This window comes from Lagenorhynchus albirostris, chromosome 5 (assembly GCF_949774975.1).
Source record: "Lagenorhynchus albirostris chromosome 5, mLagAlb1.1, whole genome shotgun sequence".
NCBI classification, from domain to species: domain Eukaryota; kingdom Metazoa; phylum Chordata; class Mammalia; order Artiodactyla; family Delphinidae; genus Lagenorhynchus; species Lagenorhynchus albirostris.
In genome coordinates, this window is record NC_083099.1 from 78,314,821 (window position 1) to 78,334,972 (window position 20,152).

At 36.9% G+C, this 20,152-nt stretch overlaps 1 protein-coding gene and 1 pseudogene across 5 annotated transcripts in view; both read left to right on the forward strand.

Moving 5' to 3' along the window:
- Window positions 1–19,440, forward strand: part of IQCB1 (IQ motif containing B1) — a 46,252-nt gene extending 26,812 nt beyond the window's left edge. For 3 of the 5 annotated variants that reach the window (XM_060150496.1, XM_060150498.1, XM_060150497.1), the window contains exons 9-15: window positions 1,663–1,772; window positions 2,381–2,490; window positions 6,135–6,277; window positions 7,891–8,039; window positions 15,591–15,722; window positions 17,200–17,356; window positions 18,198–19,440. In XM_060150496.1, coding sequence (XP_060006479.1) covers window positions 1,663–1,772; window positions 2,381–2,490; window positions 6,135–6,277; window positions 7,891–8,039; window positions 15,591–15,722; window positions 17,200–17,356; window positions 18,198–18,427 — 1,031 coding nt within the window. In that variant the 3' untranslated portion in view covers window positions 18,428–19,440. The remainder of the gene's footprint in view (window positions 1–1,662; window positions 1,773–2,380; window positions 2,491–6,134; window positions 6,278–7,890; window positions 8,040–15,590; window positions 15,723–17,199; window positions 17,357–18,197) is intronic. The other 2 variants (XM_060150499.1, XM_060150502.1) reach the window with 2 other exon arrangements.
- Window positions 8,370–12,441, forward strand: LOC132520579 (pirin-like; annotated as a pseudogene).
- Window positions 19,441–20,152: the final 712 nt, after the last annotated feature.

A 20,152-nucleotide genomic window follows, 5' to 3' on the forward strand; every position in this document is an offset into this window, starting at 1 on the left:
GAAAATAGAGCTGTGCTTCAGAGATTGACAGCCCTTTTGATCTTTACATCAATTAATAATTACTCTTCAACTCCTATACTGCCTTTCCTCAAAGACAAACAAAAAATTTCCCTCACCTCCAAAATCAAACATATATGTGAATAAAAAGTCAGAAAACTTGAGAAGGAAAGGACTCAGTGTTTTACCATTACCATAGAATAATCTTTCATTTAATTGAGCATTTACTATGTGTCAGATGACTATTCCTCATACTTTATGTGTATTAAAATATTTAATCTTCATAACAATCCTGTGAGATGTTTACTCTTATCCTCATTATATAGCAGTGGAAACAGAGGCATGGAAAAAATGTAGGTGTTTACCCAGAATTACTCAGGTAGTTTTTTTTTTTTTTCAACTGTTAATCAAAGTTATATGTTAGCTTTGTTTTATTTCTTTGCTAGCCAGAGCCATGAATCCATTACAATATATTTTCTTATTTGGTATGGTCAAGAAGTAGGTTTCTAATTGATTAAATATACTTACTAATACAGGGTTATATTATATATAAAATTTCAAGAATTAGAATATAATGTGATGCATTTAATACCAAAACTATTACAATGGCCTTTAATCATTCTTGATGATTTGGAAAGCACTTTAGTGACTTATCTTGCATGAGTCATTACTGTGAACATTGTAATTATTTTATGTATTATAGAAATAGGGAGAGAAGTGCCAGTAATAAAACTGTCTAGATGATATTGTGCCAGATACACATTTTTTTATTTCTGTAATTAGATTTCCTCTATAGAAATGTGAATGTCCAACAGTTCATTCTAAAGGAATTTTATCTGAAGCTGTCTCCCTTTCTTTTCTTAACAGTAAAACTTATTCAGTTTCCTCAAGATATTTTACAATTATTAATACTGCTGAGAACTTGAGTCTTGAAGAAAGTATGACATGGAAAGACCTATCTAGTGGCTTCCCCATTTGTACACTCCAAGGCCATTTTCCCTTGCTGATGTATCTTGTGTACATACATTATAATACATCATTCCTCCATACGCTGGAAATAGTACTTACTTTGTAACTTATATTACTACTCAGTTTTAATTTGGGATGAAAGTGCAGTATTTTAATATTATAGCACTTCTCCTATAATAAATGCTCAGGAACCTATTGATTTACCCCAAATTACAAATTATATACATTACTGTATATTTTTATGTAATAATAACTCCATATAATTAGTAGTAACTAATAACCTGCTTAAGTGCTTCCACAGGATAGGCATTTACTCAGTATGTATTCATTATCTTTTTTTAAATGTTTTTGTTTAAGGTATTTATGTTCAAAAAAAAAACCACAACTATATGTCTCTACCCTTTGACTTATCGCAGTGATTCCATTCTCCCTTTTTTTTTTTAATTAAAGAGGTTGACTAGACAGATTTTGCATCAGATCTCACGAGTAAGCACATAAGAACTCCAGGACAGTGGAAAATCCTAAAGACCTCAATCTAGAAGTTTTTGAGAAAAGGAAAAAGAAAAATCATGTGATTAATCTTGTTATTGTTTTCATTTATTTCTAAACTAGACTTTTTAACCTCAAATTAATTCTGATTAGATAGCAAAATCATATTTTATTATTAATAGTTGTGCCTTTGTTATTGCATTTCAGGACTCAGAAGTCTACTAAATAAACAAGAGCCTGGGACAGAGTTTAGTCAAGAACTTAGACAGCTCATTGGTCTTTTAAGCCCTAAGGTCTATCAGGAAGTAGAAGAGCAGGTATTAAATTATAAAAATAATTTGCATGATATTTACTAACATTTCAGTAAACATTTTAGTTTCAAAATATTGGATAGTGGTAGTCTCTTGAATCTTTTATTTGCTCTCTCTCCCCCTTCCTTTACTTATTTTCCCCTAACATCCAGAGCAGCCATAGTTTGATGGGAGAAGGAGTTGTTTATGGTCTAAATTTTTAACCCCAGAGCCTTTTTTTTTTTAAACCTATACAAAGAGTCCCTCATACCCTTGAATCTTTGAATAAATGAAGCCAGGCATAGGAAGTGAAGCAAAGAAGTTAAAACATTAAATAAGCAAAACTATGAAATCCTTATAATGGGAATGGAAGTGAGATTAATCAGGGAGAATTTGAAGCTAACTAGACTGTATCTTGAATACATTCTAGATAATGCCTAACTGAGCTTCCTTTGGGAGATCAGGTTTAATATTCTTAGGCCTTCCCTGTCCTGGGCCTATGCAGATGTTGCCTCCTGCTCAGCTTATTAAAAATGGAGATTAATACTTGCCCAGGCCTGATATTTTAAGAAGTAAACTTCTAAAAAAGACTTTCCTAGAGATGTCTCTAAATTAATTCTGGCCTTTAATTTCAGAAACTGCATCAAGCAGCTTGCTTGATTCAAGCTTATTGGAAGGGTTTCCAGACTAGAAAGAGATTAAAGAAGCTTCCATCTGCTGTGATTACTTTGCAGAGGAGTTTCAGGTAAAAAATTTGGGTGAGAGGAATTATGATCTGAGAGGGCTAGATGTATCTTATTAGAGTATAGCTGAATGAAAACTTATAGTTTGGGGTGTTTTTTTTTTCTTTTTCAATATTCTAATCCGTTTCTTTCATTCTTGCTTCATACATTTCTGAGTACCAGCACTTCATTAACTAGATGTACTTCCAAAAGCAAAAGACATAATGTAAGACAGGAATGTGATGTAACAAATACACAATCCTGTTCACTTAATGAGACTTTCTTGTGGGCCAGGCCTATAGAGGGAGCCAGTAATGGTCAATTATCTCATCAAACCCTTAAAACTAAAAGTTGCCATAATTGTTCATATGTAATTTTGGTAAAAATGTGTATGAGTACAAAAAGGTTTAAGTATGTTAACCTGATTTTCCTCAGTAAATATGGCATGGATACATATGGTCATTGAGATACGACATAGTTTGTCATTTGTTGCTATTTCAAGTAAACTAAAAATGAAATACTGAAGACATGGCCCAGTTTTTACATGACTAATCCATCCAGATTCTTAGAGGTGACAAAAAGAACACACACACACCACACACAAATGAGTTAGCTCTTAGGTCATTGTTGATAAATTAGAGCCATCTCAGAGGTGATTTCATGTAACCTAATTTAAAGCTAAATTTTAGTTCACTAAAGTGTAACTTGCATATTCCAGAAGTCAATGTTTTTTTTAAGAAAACTGAAACTATTCTTTTAATAACTGCAGCTGTGTTTCTCAGTTACAAATGTGTTTTAAAATAGTGAACTAAAATTTAGCTTTAAGTTAGGCTGCATGAGAAATCACCTCTGAGATGGCTCCACTTTATCATAAATGACCTTAGGAGCTAAGTCATTTGTGTCTGTGTGTTTTCTTTTCATTGCCTCTAAGAATCTGGATGGGTTAGTGGAAGGTATTGAAGCCACTCTGGCTGTGTCCCTTAGTGGACATGCTTTTCATTGATAAAAGTTTCCTTCAGAGAAAACTTAAAAGATAAGTTATTAATATCATTGGGCATGAGTTTTGTTGGTAGCCAAAAAATCGTTAATTTTTTAAGCATGCTTCAAGTGCCTAATATATGCCAGAGGCTGTGCTAGGTATTGGGAGAGTTAAACAGACTTGAGTTTGTATCCCTCCTCAGCAACTTGTGAACTGAATGATCTTGGACAAGTTGCCCCACCTCTCTCGCCTCAAATTTCCCATCTATAAGATGGGGATAATTGTCTGTGTACCTCACAAGATTAAAATAATAGAAAGGTTTTTTTAGCATGTTACTGGGCACTTAGAGGAAAATGCATATGGCACATTTTTTGCCCTTGAAGATTTACAAATCTAGTTAGACAGGCAGATCTGTTAAGTAAATAGTACTCATGAGAAGCAAGTATAATCCATTCCAGCATTGCTCAGAGTTTGTCTATCCTACTAGCTATTTCTTTAAAAATATTTAAAAAGTTATTTCTTTGGTTAAATAAGTTTGGGAGATGATGAATATTTTGAGAGTCACACTGTATATTCTTCTATTCAAGAGTCTGAGATGTTCTTGGTGTAGCCTTACCTTTGTAGTGAACTCAGAGTAGTTATCCCTTATGGATCTTCCTGCTACCATTCTCAGCTATGTATCTTACATTTAAAGGTGCCCCTATGCCATGGATTCAGACCTTTAATGTTTAGTCTTACAGTAGTTGCCAAATTTGCCAGTTTACTTTTCTTTGCAATATTAAAATCTTTACTTAAAAGCATCCTAGGATTAAAGATTTTGTCCACTTAGAGGGGTATCTGTGGAATCTAATTAAGATTCCAATATTTTAAAATAGAAATTCCATTGCTTTATGAAACAACACCAGACCAGTTATAAATATATCCATTATAAGACATCAGCCATGAAGCCAAAATTATTTAAATCTCACATTATAATGAGTTTTTAGTTTTTTAATCTCCAGTTTGCTCCAGGCTTCAGCACCTTTCCTCTTCTATTAGTTGCAGCAAGTTTATGCAAATTTCTTTTACTTCCTTTGTAGCTGGGCTTTCTGCCAAGGTTATTTCTGTCTCTTTGTGGTCAGGTTATTATCTCAGAGTAGTTTCCCTCCCATGTTTTTTGGGGGGAGGGACTGCCCACCACTCACAGTTATGGACCTAGATTCATCAGAGCTTCGGATTCAACAAGAGGTACTCTTTTATAGTCACACCCTTGCTAAAGCACTTTCTTGGGGGTTTCTTCTTTATTTAATCACTTTTCATGGTCAGAAACTTTGTTTTCTGTTAAGTACCCTTTTCCTCAGCAAGGTTTACTGAAGCAGCTAACAGCTGCCTCACAAGCAGGAAAGCTCACAATTTACCTTCCTCTATCATGGTGCTGATACTTAGGTATTTTAATTTTATTTGTTTGACTTTGTAGGGGAAGAAAACAGTTTTTACCTCTATACATTTTAGGTTCGTTGGTTGGGGCCCTGAAAATTATACTGACAAAAACAAAAACAGATTAACAAGAGAAAAACAGTTTCTTAACATGTGTAGCACACGTCACATGGAAGAAACCTGACATGATGCATAACTCAAAGGGGTGGTTAGAATTTGGTCTTATATAGCTCTCGCCCTCTGAGATGGCCCACACTCTGTGGAGTGTGTTTCTCCCAGGGCCGTTCTCGCCTTTTGAGACAGACCACATTTTGTCTATGGAACATGTATTTCTCTAAATAAATCCACTTCTTACCTTCAAAAAAAAAAAATTGGGGCCTATATAGATGTTAACAAAGAATAATTTATAGAGAAGTGACAGGTGAAAAGAAAAGGATTTTAGGCTTCTGAGGGCAACAAACTGTGGGAAGGTAAGTATATTGGGGAAGGTAAATATATTGGGGAACTTATGGAAGATATGGGTTATTTGTGCAGTTCCATCTCTATGGCCATAAAACTTCCTTGGGAGGGGAAATTTATGGCAGTCCTCATTTCTCAGCTGTTTCTGCTTTTAGCCAGTTAAGGGATCCTCTGGGAAGGCTTCTTTCTGTGTTTCCTGATTCTCATTTGCCTCCAGCTCAAAACGATCTTTATGCCAGAGTGGCATATTCCACTACCCTTCAACTTCCCCCTTGAAACCGAGCTTAAGGGCATAACTCTATCTCTTCTTTGTCTGCCTTAGGGACAGTGATTGCTTCTTTGAAATTTTTATTTTTTCATAGTTTATAGAATTCCATCCAGTGAATGAACCAGTATTTATTTATATAACTCACTATTGTAGGACATATGGTTTGTTTTCAACTTGTTACTGTTGTAATGCTACGGAGAACATCCTTTAACATAAGTCTTTACATACGTATTAGATTTTTCCTTATGAAAATAATTAGAAATGGAATTAATTGGTTAACATTTTTAAGGCTTTTGATACATATTTTAAGTATTTCTTCAGAAATATTTTGATGCATGTATCCAAAATATTTCTTCAGAAAGGTTGTAGAGCAGCACATGAAAACTTATTTCATCATACTCTAACTACACTAGGAATTATCTTTGAAATTTTTTTTGCTGTCTGTATTTATATGATTACTAGTGAGGTTAAGCCATTTTTCATAAATACTTCTTGAGTGGACATATAATTATGAAAATTGTGTGTACTTAATGTTTCCATCACAGATCTAAGCGAACAAAGATGTTACTGAAGCTAAGTAGACAGAAGGAAGAAGAGGACTGCAGATTACAACTGCAACTTCAAAGGCAGAGAGCCATGAGACTTTCCCGAGAATTACGGCTGAGTATGCTTGAAATAGTTCATCCAGGTGTGTGGCAGTATCAATTTTATAAGTGTAATTAAGACTGATTAGGATATCTTTTAATAAACCAAATTTCCTAGCTACCTGATGATTTATTTTTTTAAATGGGGACCTTTTCCCTGTTTCTCCTTTTTCAGATAAATCTTATTAAATCTCTTGAGTCAAAAAAAGTAACTATTTTTTTTTGATGAAGGCCTATTAGTTTATGATGAGCAATCTCTCCAGTAATTTTTCTTTTCTTTCAGATAAATTAGTGAAACAAAATTTTATGCTTAAAGATATCTGTCTTTGACATAAAGAAAGAACCCCCTTGAACTTAAGTAAGGTGTTAGAATATTGCTACATTCTGCCCTCAGAACTCAGTACAAACCTTGTGACACCTCTTGCCACTTTCGACACACTAAGCTGAAATTAATATTAAAGTGTAGTCTGGGAAATCTGAGTCATTTCAAGATTCCTTTTTAGTTCTACTCCTTCCCCCTTCTACTACTCATTCCCAGTATCCTTCACTAGCCTCATATTTCTCTTTCTTTCCCTTAAATTCAGATGTTTCCCAGGGTTCCGTCCTTACCCCATTATTTTCATGTTGCTCTTCCTGAGGTATCCCATCCATAACTGCAGCTTCAACTACCAACTGAGTGCTTAGCACTCTGGAATCTTGTCTGCATCCTCACCCTCTCTCCTAAGCTCTAGACCAGCCCTGCCCAGTAGAACTTTCTACAAAATGAAGTGTTCTATATCTTCACAGTACCAATGGCTAGAGGTAGCTGTTGACTTGAAATGTGGCTAGTGCACTTGAGGATCTAAAATTTTATTTTACTTTCTTTAAATTTATGTAACCAGTTGTGGCTAGTGCCTACTACATTGGACAACACAGCCCTATAGCCAGCTGCCTATTGGTTAGCTTTACTTAGATATCCACAAGCATCCTCAAAACTAGTCATTATCTTCCCTCACTGATTTCCTCTTCCTGTATTCCTCATCTCTCAGGTAATTGCACCAACAGTCTACTCAGTGTCCCATCTATGAGACATCCTAGAATTTTTTCCCTCCCTCCACATCTAGTTCACCACTAAATCCTATCAATTTTTGGTACTGTCTCTCAAATATATCCCTTTTTATTTTTACCTGCCACCTTATTCTGTCACTTAGCTACTGTGAACCCTAGACTGTATCCTGACTAACTCCCAGAAAGTAAAAAGAAAGTCATCTGTAGAACTAACTGAGTGACTAAAGAGAAATTTAGAACCACGCAGAGTAGGTAACATATATACACAATGTGCTTTTCCCTTTTCGTAGTACTGAATGACTTTCTAACTATTTACTTGTGATTCTTTTTTCTAAATGTTTTTGCTATTGGATTTTTAGCCCTTTTCTCATTCCTCTGAGACAAAAAAAATGATATGAGTCTTTTCCAAAGAAGATGCATAATCTGAGAAAGCTTTTGGAGCGTTTTGTTTCTAAAATCTTATAACCATTGTAAAATAATAGAATTGGGAAAATCAATATTGAAAAAAATAAAAGGACTGCAAGATTGTTGGTACTTTCATTGTCCTGATTCTAGAACTTGAGAAAGCATAGAAGTGAGTATGTTGTAATAGTGTTTGTTATCTTTTTAGGTCAGGTGGAAAAACATAATCGGGAAATAGAAGAGAAATCAGCATTGATTATCCAGAAACATTGGAGAGGGTACAGGGAAAGGAAGAATTTTCGCCAACAGAGGGCATCTCTTGTGGAGTATAAAGCAGCTGTCGCACTTCAAAGAGCAGTGAGTCTGAGTTAGTAAAAAGAGTACTGGATTAGGAGGCAAAGACATGGGTTCAAACCTGACTTTCCTGTTTATCTGCTGTAAAGCCTTGGTCAAGTCACTTAGCTTTTCTGAGCCTTAGTTTCTTAAAATGAGAACATCCTTATCACTGGCCAAAATGATTTAGACATTCAGTCCTTAGTATTTCCATAGACCCTTGTACATCATTTACCAAAATGCAGTGTTATTTATTAATTTTTTTCTTTCTTACTTGAGCAATGAGAATCTCAAGGGTAAGGAATGAAGTCTTATTTATTGTCAGCTTCCTGCATGTGCTTGACATATGAATGAATGTCTACCCTATCTTTTTCACTCAGTTGTTATGTGGATCAGATGACCTAATTTATGGGAAAGTATTTTGTCAATTGTAAAGTCCTGCGTAGGAGCAGCTTATCATATTAGATGTTTTTTAATGCACAGATAATACATTAGGTATAATTAGATCATTGTAATTCTTGAATTATAGAATGGTGTTCTTAAATGATGATCTTCCTGGGATTTATCTGGAGCATAGTAATATTTTATTGCCTTGGAAAAGCATAGTACAAGGCTGTCTATTTCACTTAATGACCAGTTTTCCTAATGTCTAGTTATTATACATAGTTAACGTTCATATTAGGATTTCAGATCATGTAGCATTTAGTTTTATTGTTATTGTTAAACTTATTTATTGTTATTGTTAAACTTTAGGTCAATTTATTGACCTAAATCCCTTTTTGTTGAACTTTGTTTGTTAATCCCTATTGTTAAATCCCTTATTGTTAAACTTTAGGTCAATTTCAGTTTTTCACAGTGATAGATTTTGAACAGTCTCCTTATTGATTTCTCTGATTAAGCTTTTACAAAGATTTTTTAAAACCACTTAAAAAACAGAGTAAATACTAGGGAAATAGGAAGAGATGTCTGCTGCCTCCATCTTTCTCAGGCTCTTTTGGGGATTTTAGGCCATGTGTGCAACAAACCGTCCTGCACCATCACTGAATCCCACCCACATCTGCTGTTTACCCTCTGCTAAGCAATGCCACCTAAGGATTAACCCATGGACCCATGGATATCAGTGCCTTGGGTCCTTTCTAATACCTTTACCTCGTGGCTACCGACTTTTTTTTTTTTTGGCTGGGCTCCGTGGCAGCATGTAGGATCTTAGTTCCCCCACCAGGAATGGAATCTGTGTCCCCTGCAGTGGTGCAGTGGAAGCACAGAGTCTTAATTACATGTGGAAATGCTAATATTTTACATATATTGAGTTATGCTTATGTAACTCAGTACATGCAAAATATTAATTTCACCTGTTTTTACCTTTTTATTCTGCCTCCCAAAAAATTAAAAATTACATATTTGACTCATTTTATATTTCTATTAGCACTGCAGATGACCTTGATAACAAAGAAAAGGAAATAACTATCAATTTCACAGAACGAAGTTGGAATATCATTTCATTGAACTTATCCCTCAGGAGGAACTGGTTATTAGTGTCCTTGGCAGACAAAGGCCAGAACTGTTGTTTACCTTCTGTCCCTCACTTTGCGTAAAAGAGAGGCATTGTTCCTCAGATAGATAAAAATCAAGAAAACCTTATGTACACCTGCTCATTTCAAATTACACATCCTTACGTAAACAAGTTGGAGTTCTATGTAGTGGTATAGTATTAGAATTAAATTTGAAGAATTAGCTGTCTTTTCCTTCTTAATGTTCCAGGATTTTCTTTTCTTGCTTTTTCATCTCTTAAGCTCAGAAGGGGCCCCCAAGAACACTGGAGTACCGGGTACCCATGGGGCCAGGCGGGACCGGTGCCATCGATCAGTTAGCAGGACCCCACCCTCCCCGGCCAGCTTTAGACTCCCAGGGGAGTCTCCAAGGGAGATGGCCAGGGATGCTTAAATGGTCCTCTGCAATTTGGTGCAAGTGGCAAATGACTTTTCTTTCTGCAGAGCACTGCAATCTGCTAAGCCTCAGCATGCTCGCATTTTAGCCTTTATATGGCATCCTGCAAGGTTACCCTCAGTGCTTAGCTGGGAGCAGTCAGAAGGGGTTGGAGCATGGGTCCGCAGAAGCATTGGCTGACCTTAGTTTAAAAATCTGGATCCATTTTTACTGTTTGATGAATTTAAAGGCGGTAGACCAGGTGGATTTCCTGATCACCCACACTGAGGTTTTGAAACAGTGTATTACCTCCTGGAAGGGGGTTATCATGGCCAGCGAAGACTTCTGTGGACATGCTGGTCAGTTGAACACAGGAGACCTACAGTGGATGACCATGGGCTGGGGCATTGTGCGGAGATGCCTTGCTCGGAGGAGTCAGTCCATGGCCTACAGCTGTGGGTTAATTTGAGGAGCTCACAGAAGATGGTGGAGCCTTGGTACCAGGAAGTAAAAAGCAGCAAAATCCCTAAACCCGTAAGGATGGTGTTACTGTTGCTGTCATTTCTGGAGAAACCCTGGGAATCAAGTCCAAGATTTACACTTACACACCAACTTTATATTTGGAGTTAAGATTGGACCAAGGAGCAAAGCATTCCCAGCCTATTCCTAAAGGGTGATCAAGCTTCATTTATACCATATCTGGAAACGTGCATATTGGACCTAACACCCAACAAAAGATAGAACCTCATCACACAGCTGTGCTGGGGGAAGGTGACAGTGTCCAGGTGGAGAACAAGGATCCTGAGAGAAGCCACTTTGTCCTAATTCCTGAGGAGCCATTAAGAGAACCAGTTGTTGGGCTTTCCTGGTGGTGCAGTGGTTGAGAGTCTGCCTGCCGATGGAGGGGACATGGGTTCGTGCCCCGGTCTGGGAAGATCCCACATGCCACAGAGCGGCTGCGCTCATGAGCCATGGCCGCTGAGCCTGCGCGTCCGGAGCCTGTTGCTCTGCAAGGGGAGAGGCCACAACAGTGAGAGGCCCACGTTCCGCAAAAAAAAAAAAGAAAGAAAGAAAGAGAACCAGTTGTTGGGACTCCCCTGGTAGCGAGTGGTTAAGAATCCACCTGCCAAGGCAGGGGACATGGGTTCGATCCCTGGTCCGGGAAGATCCCACATGCCATGCAGCAACAAAGCCCTTGCGCCACAGCTACTGAGCCTGTGCTGTAGAGCCTGTGAGCCACAACTCCTGAAGCCCGCGTGTCTAGAGCCCGTGCTTTGCAACAAGAGAAGCCACTGCAATGAGAAGCCTGTGCACAACTAGAGAAAGCCCATGCACAGCAATGAAGAAGACCCAGCGCAACCAAAAATAAATTAATTAAATAAATAAATTTTAAAAGAGAGAAACAGTTCAACATGGAGAAGTGTGCTGACCCCTAAAGAATCCAAAATGTGATTCTTTCTTGACTTGAAATTTTTGTAATCTTTTGTTATTGTCAATGAGGTGCTACTAGTTTTCAAAAATTACTTAGACTCCTCATGTAAGGACACAGCCTCATATACTGCAGAGACATGAAAACTATGACAGGATGTGCCAATTTTTTTTTATCAGATCAGTTCAGTTCTTGACATCAGCCAATGCTATTTAACTGACAACTACAGTAAATCTTTTTTTTTTTTTTTTTTTTTTGGTGGTACACAGGCCTCTCACTGTTGTGGCCTCTCCCGTTGTGGGACGCGCAGGCTCAGCGGCCATGGCTCAAGGTCCCAGCCGCTCCGCGGCATTTGGGATCCTCCCAGACCGGGGCATGAACCCGTGTCCCCTGCATCAGCAGGCAGACTCTCAACCACTGCGCCACCAGGGAAGCCCCAGTAAATCCTTAAAGTTCTCATCATAAGAAAAAAAAAAATTCTCTAACTACATATGGTGACAGATGTTAACTAGACTTTTTGTGACAATCATTTCCCAATATATACAAATATCGAATCATTATGTTGGACACCTGAAACTAATATAATATTGTATGTCAATTATACCTCAATTAAAAAAAATAAAGAAGGTAAAAAGAACTAAAACTACAAAAATGGTCATAATAGAACCAAACCTAAGAATGTTTTTAATAAAGAGATTGCCATTGCTGATGACAGCCTGCAATGGATGAGTGAGGTCTAATTGCATATGTTTATCTGAAGTTTGGTCTTTATAATCATACACAATCCTAAAAACCTGTTTTACCATCCTCGAGGATCTGATGCTGGGAAAATAACCGTTTGCTATTCAGATATGCCTGAGTTTGTTTCAAATTAAGAACTACAGAAATATGCACCATTTTAGTGGTAGAAGAAAATTCTCATCACCCAGAACTTTCTGAATGTCTCTTTTTACTCTAGGTTCATTTTTGATGCACACAAATGAAGAGATTTCTCAGGCCATTCTTGATTTCAGAAATGTGAAAAATGGCTTTGAAAGAGCCAAAACCTGGAAATCAAAGACTGGAAACTAGTGACAAGCACAAGGGCAGGTCTGGCTGCCTTCTAGAATTTTCCATCTGTGGCATCCACCAGTTCAGTGCATCCAGTTTCCAAAGTTGCCAGTGCTTCTAAAGAATTCCACACTAAAGTGATAAACATGGTTTTTATAGCAATGTATGTGAGATATTTCCTGGCACAAGCAAATAAACCTAATTGTTCCTTCTTAAAAAAAAAAAAAAGCAGCAGCTCAGAAAGAAGGTGATGTTTGCTGGCGTCTGCTCTCTAGAGCTAGAATGATAGCTAATTCTTGCTACTTGATTATAGCAAAACAGTATCAAATATACATATCTATTAAAGACCAACAACAAAAGCACTTACTGAAACAAACCAGTTGAAAAAATAAACATTGGGAGATAAATACAATTTCAGAGAGTCCTAAAATGACAAAGAATGAGGAAAAGAGACAGAGATGTCAAGGTGGACTTTTCTGATCTAAGGGCAAAAATTCCTCTGTTCTGGAAACTTTACTCTGAGTTCCCAGAGTAGCATCATAAGCCTGGCTTCATACTAAAAGCAGGAAGTAGAGGAAAGATAGAAGGAGAAGCAAGGAAGAAAAATCAAGAAAAGGGAAGAATAGAAGAAAAGGAGAAAATCTCAATAGGAGAATGTAAGCGCAATTGAAGGCTCAAGTACTATAGTAAAAACAAGGGTATTAAGGAAATCTTTATACTGAATGTGAAAACTTCCAAGCCCTTTTTTCTTCTCAGATCTCAGTGCTGTCAGCCAGGCTTGTATCCTGTAAACAGTAGGTTGAAAACATTTTCTTTAGGAAATCTGAACAGCCCGAGGGAATAGTTATACATGTACTCACAATGAGGTACTCCAATGAAACAGCCCAGTTCAGTAGCCCTATAAAGAAGTATAGAATAGATAAACCCTACCCATCTGCTCAGCATTTCTAAACAGCTTTTTAGTGCCCACTCTTAAATATCAGCTGAAAGTATCACTGGACGTCTGCAGGAAGCTAAGGCCAAAACAAATAGAATAAAACTACTTGGTGGAAATAGAGATATTGCAGGGATAAGAAAACTTTTAAAATGTATTATTTTCTCGGAGAGCTAAAAGAAAATAATACATGAAGCAAAAACCAAGATGCTGGATGACAGGGAACAAATGGAATAAAATTTGACAGAAAAAAGAAAGACATAATAAAAGGGCTAGAAAAAAAGGTTTGGGAAATCTAGAGAGCAGGGCAAAAAGAAACCAGAACCAGTCTAGGAGGTCAAACATTTGAAACAAAGAAAAAAAAAAAAAAACTGGAGGAGAAGAAATCAAATAATTTAAGATTTCTCAGAATTGAATATCATGTGGTTTAGATTAAAAAGACTGAATGTCCAATACAATGACAAAAATACACTCACATCTATTTCACATTATTGTGAAATACACTGGGGCGAAAAGTACTCCTCAACAGCATTATTGGAAGCTAAAAGATATTGGAGTAAGGCTGTCAAATGTTTGAGGGAAAATGATTTCCAACTAGAATTCTACATCCAACTAAACCATCAGTTAAAGGTAAAGATACACTAAAGACATTTTTATGCATCACAAAGTCTCTGAAACAAAGGAATAACCCAAGAAAGGACAACATGGAATCCAGGAAACACAAAGGAAAGATGAAAAGAGTCACCAAGATGATGGGGAATGGGAGATCTCGGGATGACAGCTATGCACCAAGCATAGGGAATAATCTATCCAGATTGGAACAAGTCAGAAAGCTCCAGAATATGTGTATCTAAGGAAATTAATTTGATAGATTGCCTGATGTGTTTTAATGTATGAACAGTTAGGGCAGAAATTGTGATAATCAGTGATAAATATATAGAAAAATAAGCACAGGAAAATAATAGAGTTATTAATTCCAGTGAAAATAAAAATATGCAAGGAAGAAAAAGTAATCATCACTACATGGTTGAAAAATGAATAGCCTTTATGTAGTCATAATAATGTAAACACTGAACATTAACTAAAATTATGATTTAATAATATTGGATATTTGGAGATATAGAAAGTATGTGTGAAAGAGAGCTAAGTCCTTATCTTTCATACAAGAAAGTCAATAGATAATACCTATCACTGAAAAAAATCACAAAAATGTAGATGGAGATAAACATCAGAAGAAAAACCTGAAAGAACTAAAGTTGCTGTCTTTGGGGGAGAGGTTTTTAACAATTCTTCTAAAACTGACACTTTAAACAATAGTTATATCAACAAACTTTTTGGAAAGCATCAAATAGTAAAATATTTTAGGTTTTGCAGGTCATACAGTTTCTTGGAACTATTCGACTCTACAGTTGTAGCCCAAAGGAAGCTGTGGATAGTATGTAAACAAATGAGCATGACTCTTGTTTCAATAAACATTTGTAGACACTGAATTTTGAATTTCACATAATTTTCACGTCATGAATTAATTCTTTTCCTTTTGAACTTTGTAATCATATAAAATGTAAAAAACCATTTTTCAGCTGTTCAAAAACAGGCAGCAGACTGGATTGACCTGTGGGCCATAATTTGCCAACCCTTGCCTTAAGCAATGTGAACATATAACTTTGATGAAAATAAAAACTACAAAGAAGGGAGAAGAGTGAAAAAAAAATTGGGCAGAATAATTTCAGATGTGTCTCCACATCTTGCCTGTTAAAAGATTTCTTACCAGGAATTCATTCTGAAGGACAGGAGAAAGCACATTCATTTACCAAGCTTTTTCTTGTATACCTTCTCCTTGATCTTTACAATCCTTTGGCTAAGTACAATTGGGATCCCTGTTTTCTGTAGACATAGAACCTATCCTATAGAGATTGAATGACTTGCCCCAAATCAAACAGTTTTATAAGGGGCTAGAATTAAGACTAGAACCCAAAGCTGATTTCCCTTTTTTTTTCTTTATTGCCTTCTGTACAAATAATACATGAATATATCCTTGTAAAATATTAAAACACTACAGAAGAATATAACGATAAAGTTATTGTCCTCTGTCACCCCAGTCACAATCCTATCTTTCTCCCCATACATAAAAGGGTTAACAGCTGTTGTCACTATCATATGTTTTGGTAGGAAGGAAATAGTTCTGCTAGGGAAGAAAAAAAATCACAAATCTTTTTTTTTTTTTTTTTTGTCCCAGACTCTTAAATTCCTAGCAAAGTGCCGTAAGAAAAAGAAACTATTTGCTCCTTGGCAAGGACTCAGAGAACTCACTGATGCACGCAGAGTTGAACTGAAGCAACAAGTGGATGACTATATCAGAAGACATCCCGTATGTAGGCTTTTGTGCCATGGTACCAGTGTTACATTATTGCAGTGGGTGATATTCACCAACAAATAAGTGTCTCAGCTGTATATGTACATTTATTTTTGGCATAAGGTAATGCAGTTGCTTTACCGTAGTCAATGGATTTGGCGTCTTATAATTACGTGGACCATATAAGTAAAGTCAATAGTAAGGGAGACTTCACTTCAAATTAGTGGTTTTCCGTACTGCGTCAGCAAGACTTCTTCACATCCTCACCAACATTTATTATTTTCACATCCTAATGAATGTGAAGTGGTATTGTGATTTGGATTTGCATTCTCTAATAATTAGTGATTTTGAACATCTTTTCATATGTTTATTGGCTATTTGTATATCTTTTTGGAGAAATTTCAATTCAAGTCCTTTGCTCATTTTTTAATCAGGTCGTTTGTTTTTGTGTTGTTGAGTTTTAGGAGTTCTCTGTATATTCTGGATATTAATCCCTTATCAGATGTATGATTTACAAACATTTTTTTCCATTCTGTGGGCTGCCTTTTTACTGTTGATAGTGTCCTTTGATACACAAAACATTTTCATTTTGATGAAGTACAGTTTGTCTGGTTTTTCTTTTGTTGTCTGTGCCTTCAGTGTCATATTTAAGAAATCATTGCCAAATCTAATATCATGAAGCTTTTCCTCTGTCTTTTCTTCTAAGGGTTTTATAGTTTTAGTCCTTATGTTTAGGTCTTTGATCTCTATTTTTTTTAATGCACTGTGTGTGATTGTGATGCATTCTCCTGTTAAAAAAAGAAGTGCTGCTCTAGCCATACTCTAGTACACCTGTTACTCTGTGGCTGAAAAGTAAGGTGTTAGCTGGAACAGGGCTGTATCCAAGATCCATGAACTGGAATATTTGAGAAAGCTGGGGTGTCAGAAGCTCTGTCAGCTTCAATGTTGAGATTATTTCATCCTTGTCCAAACTAATTAGGTAAGTTCCTTTTAAAGTAGCTGACCAGCCAAAAGAATATGGTCCTTTGAATGATTTTGTCCCTTGTTCTGTGAAATTAGAAGCCGTTATAACATTATGGCTTAGATAAGTTTGGGAGTGGATTAGGACAAGAAGTTAGGTAGTCTTACCAGGTGGGGCTAGAACAAAAGGATTGGTCTTGTTACTCCTCTTCCAGGCCAGTATCTTTACCAAACCATTTGTAATTTTCACCATGATTTCTCAATCTTATCTCTTCTCCCAGAATACCATACTATGTGAGGAAGTGAGGTATAGGAGCATACCAAAAAGAATCTGGCCCACCTGCATTTTCATTTAAAGCTGCTTTTAAGAGGCTATTTAATGCTTGCTCAAGAGTACAAGGTAGATATCAACCATAACATTCAATTGATGAGAGACAGCTAAGCATTCTAGAACCTCTACTAAGTGGTTAAGTGAAACATACTTTGATATATGTGTCCTTCATATGACACTTTTTTTGTCCTTTGTTCCCAGGGCTCTGAGGTATCAGATGTGATCAGCAGGGAGCTCCATTCCCAAGCACAAGAACGACTGCAACACTACTTCATGGGCAGGGCTCTAGAAGAGAGAGCCCAACAGCACAGGGAGGCACTGATGGCTCGGATCAACACCAACATCGAACAGTTGATGAGTATGTGCTCATTCCATTTTTGTTTCCTAAAAGGAACAGCCTATGTAAGATTTTGTGACATCTAGATCTTCAGAAGGAAAACACCATTTAGTGGTCTATTAACCCATCTCCTATCCTCAGAAATTTCTCCTTCTAGATCATATCACCACACAATGATTTCAAATGATGCAGACCCCATAACCTTCTTGACTGCTTCCCTCAGCCTTGTGATCATTGATATGTGTCAACTCAGAAAAGTTATTAATTATAAAGATGCTGAGCCCTACTAGCCAGATTCTGTTATACAGTATGAAAAGCTTTTTGAACATATTTTAAAAGTAGATGATGAGAGTGGTTATGGTGGCACTTTAATGAAGTGTTTTCACAAAAATTAATTCATCTGCTTCTCACAACCACTGGTGCATTTAATGAGAGATCCCATCCATGAAGCCAGTGTCTCAGATGGCCTCTGAAACACTTTTAGTATTTGTGGAGCAAAAAGGGCCAGGGTCCTCTCTTTAGTGCCATTACTTGCAAATTTTGTGTTTTTGAATGGATAGGTGGCTGGAACTGAGCCTCTCATCTGTAAGGATTCTGCCATTATATTAAAATTTTCTGCTCTTTTAAATAAACCATCTAAAAAAATCTACCTCTTTCTTTTATTCTTTCCCTTTAAACACGGAAGCATGAGCTACAACTTGTGAATAGTCACATGCCATCTACAGCTGACAATAATAATAGACTCAGAGTTGGAACCTTGTTTTTGCCTGCTATTGCAGAGTTCCAACACTGTAGTTTCCAAGTTCCTGTTTGTTTGGTACAGAACTCTTCCACTCACCTTTTTATTTTCTGTTTACTACAGAAGCACCAAGTCTGAAGGAGGCAGAAGGAAAAGAACCTGAGCTCTTCCTAAGCAGATCCAGGCCTGTGGCAGCCAAGGCCAAGCAGGCCCATCTTACCACCCTGAAGCATATACAAGCACCCTGGTGGAAGAAGCTTGGGGAAGAGGCAAGAGATGAGATTGATGTCCCAAAGGATGAACTTAGTATAGAATTAGGAACTTTATTCATTGGTGGAACCAAACCCCCTTAAGGGAGTTACCTGGAGGAATGACAAATTATATTTCTAGAGATTATATGGGTTCTGCCTCTGACATGCTAGTAGACTAGCGTTATCCTAACTCATGGTTTTCCAGAGGTTCCTCTCCAAACAAGACTTGAAGGCAGTAAGCAGAGTTATCTTCTACATTGATTTCAGTTCTTTTTCTTTATCCATACTTCCATCCTTGGCCACACATAAAAATTGGTATGACTTTTATTATGGAACTAAACTCAGCATTGTATTCTATTGCATATATGAAATGTGATATTTCTATTTTTGTTTCTGCTGTTTTCCAACTAAAGGTGTTTTCTGAATATTTTCAACAATTGTTCTGAAAAACTTGTCAGGGTTACTTCAGCTTTTCACACTTATTGATTTTTCTATTAATATAGGAAATGTGCTCTTGGCATTTATTATGGTGAGGAAAAGAAGTGGTCATTTGAAAGACAATTGACTATTTTCGACCAAACAGTGTTTGAACTCAATTTGTATCTTGTTATTTCTAAAAGGAACTACATTAAAAAGTCCTCCTAGGATTCAGTGCAAGAAAAATTTCTCCTGATAAAATTGCATTCTTTGTATTAAACTAAGAGAACTATATAACACACTATTTGCATTTTGATTTGTCTCAGGAATCTCAGAGCTAAAACAATGCTTACTTTCTGTTACGATTCTCAATACCTACATGATTATTTGGTTCCAATCTAATAATTTCTGATTTTCCTGTTTATCTTTAACTGTGTTTTAATACCAGAAGCCACCTCTATGTTTGTGCTAATATGGAATTTAAGTTAAAATCAATTAAATCATTGACTCTGTATCATAAGGAACCTGGAGTGTGCTTTTTCTATAAATGAGTAGGAAAACCAGTATTTCTGGATAAGAAGACCAAGTACTATAATGTTGTTCATCCCACCAAAGTTAGTTTAGTAAAATTCTAGTCAAGATTCTAATGTAATTGTTATTCATAATTGAAAATGAATAAAATTCATTTGTAAGAATAACGAGATGAGAGTTCTGATTTCACTTAGAATGTAAAAATCTCCATGAGAATGTTTCTTCCATCTTAACAAAAAAAATGCCAGGTAATCTATAAAAATCATTTTTCTTGAGCCTATCAGATAGTTGAGGCCTCAAGATAACCAAGTAAATTGATGGGACTCAGTATCTGTGAAATAAACCATTTCATCTTTTTTTTTTTTTTTTTTGACTGCATTGGGTCTTCATTGCTCCACGTGGGCTTTCTCTAGTTGCGGCGAGCGGGGGCTACTGTTTGTTGTGGTGCATGGGCTTCTTATTTCAGTGGCTTCTCTTGTTGCCGAGCATGGGCTCTAGGCACGCAGGCTTCAGTAGTTGTGGCATGCGGGCTCAGCAGTTGTGGCACACGGGCTTTGTTGCTCCACCGTATGTGGGATCTTCCAGTACCAGGGCTCGAACCCATGTCCCTTTCATTGGCAGGCGGATTGTTAACCACTGCACCACCAGGGAAGTCCCCCATTTCATCTTTAGTAGAGCACAAGAGTCAAAGGTGGCTGGATAGGAAGAAATCAACTAAAATGTTAACAAATTCTTAGGAGTCCTAGGTGGTGCAGTGGATAAGGCTGCACTTCCAGTGCAGGGGGCCTGGGTTCGATCCCTGGTCAGGGAACTTTATCCCACGTGCATGCCGCAACTAAGAGCTTGCATGCCACAACTAAGGAGCCCACGTGCTGCAAC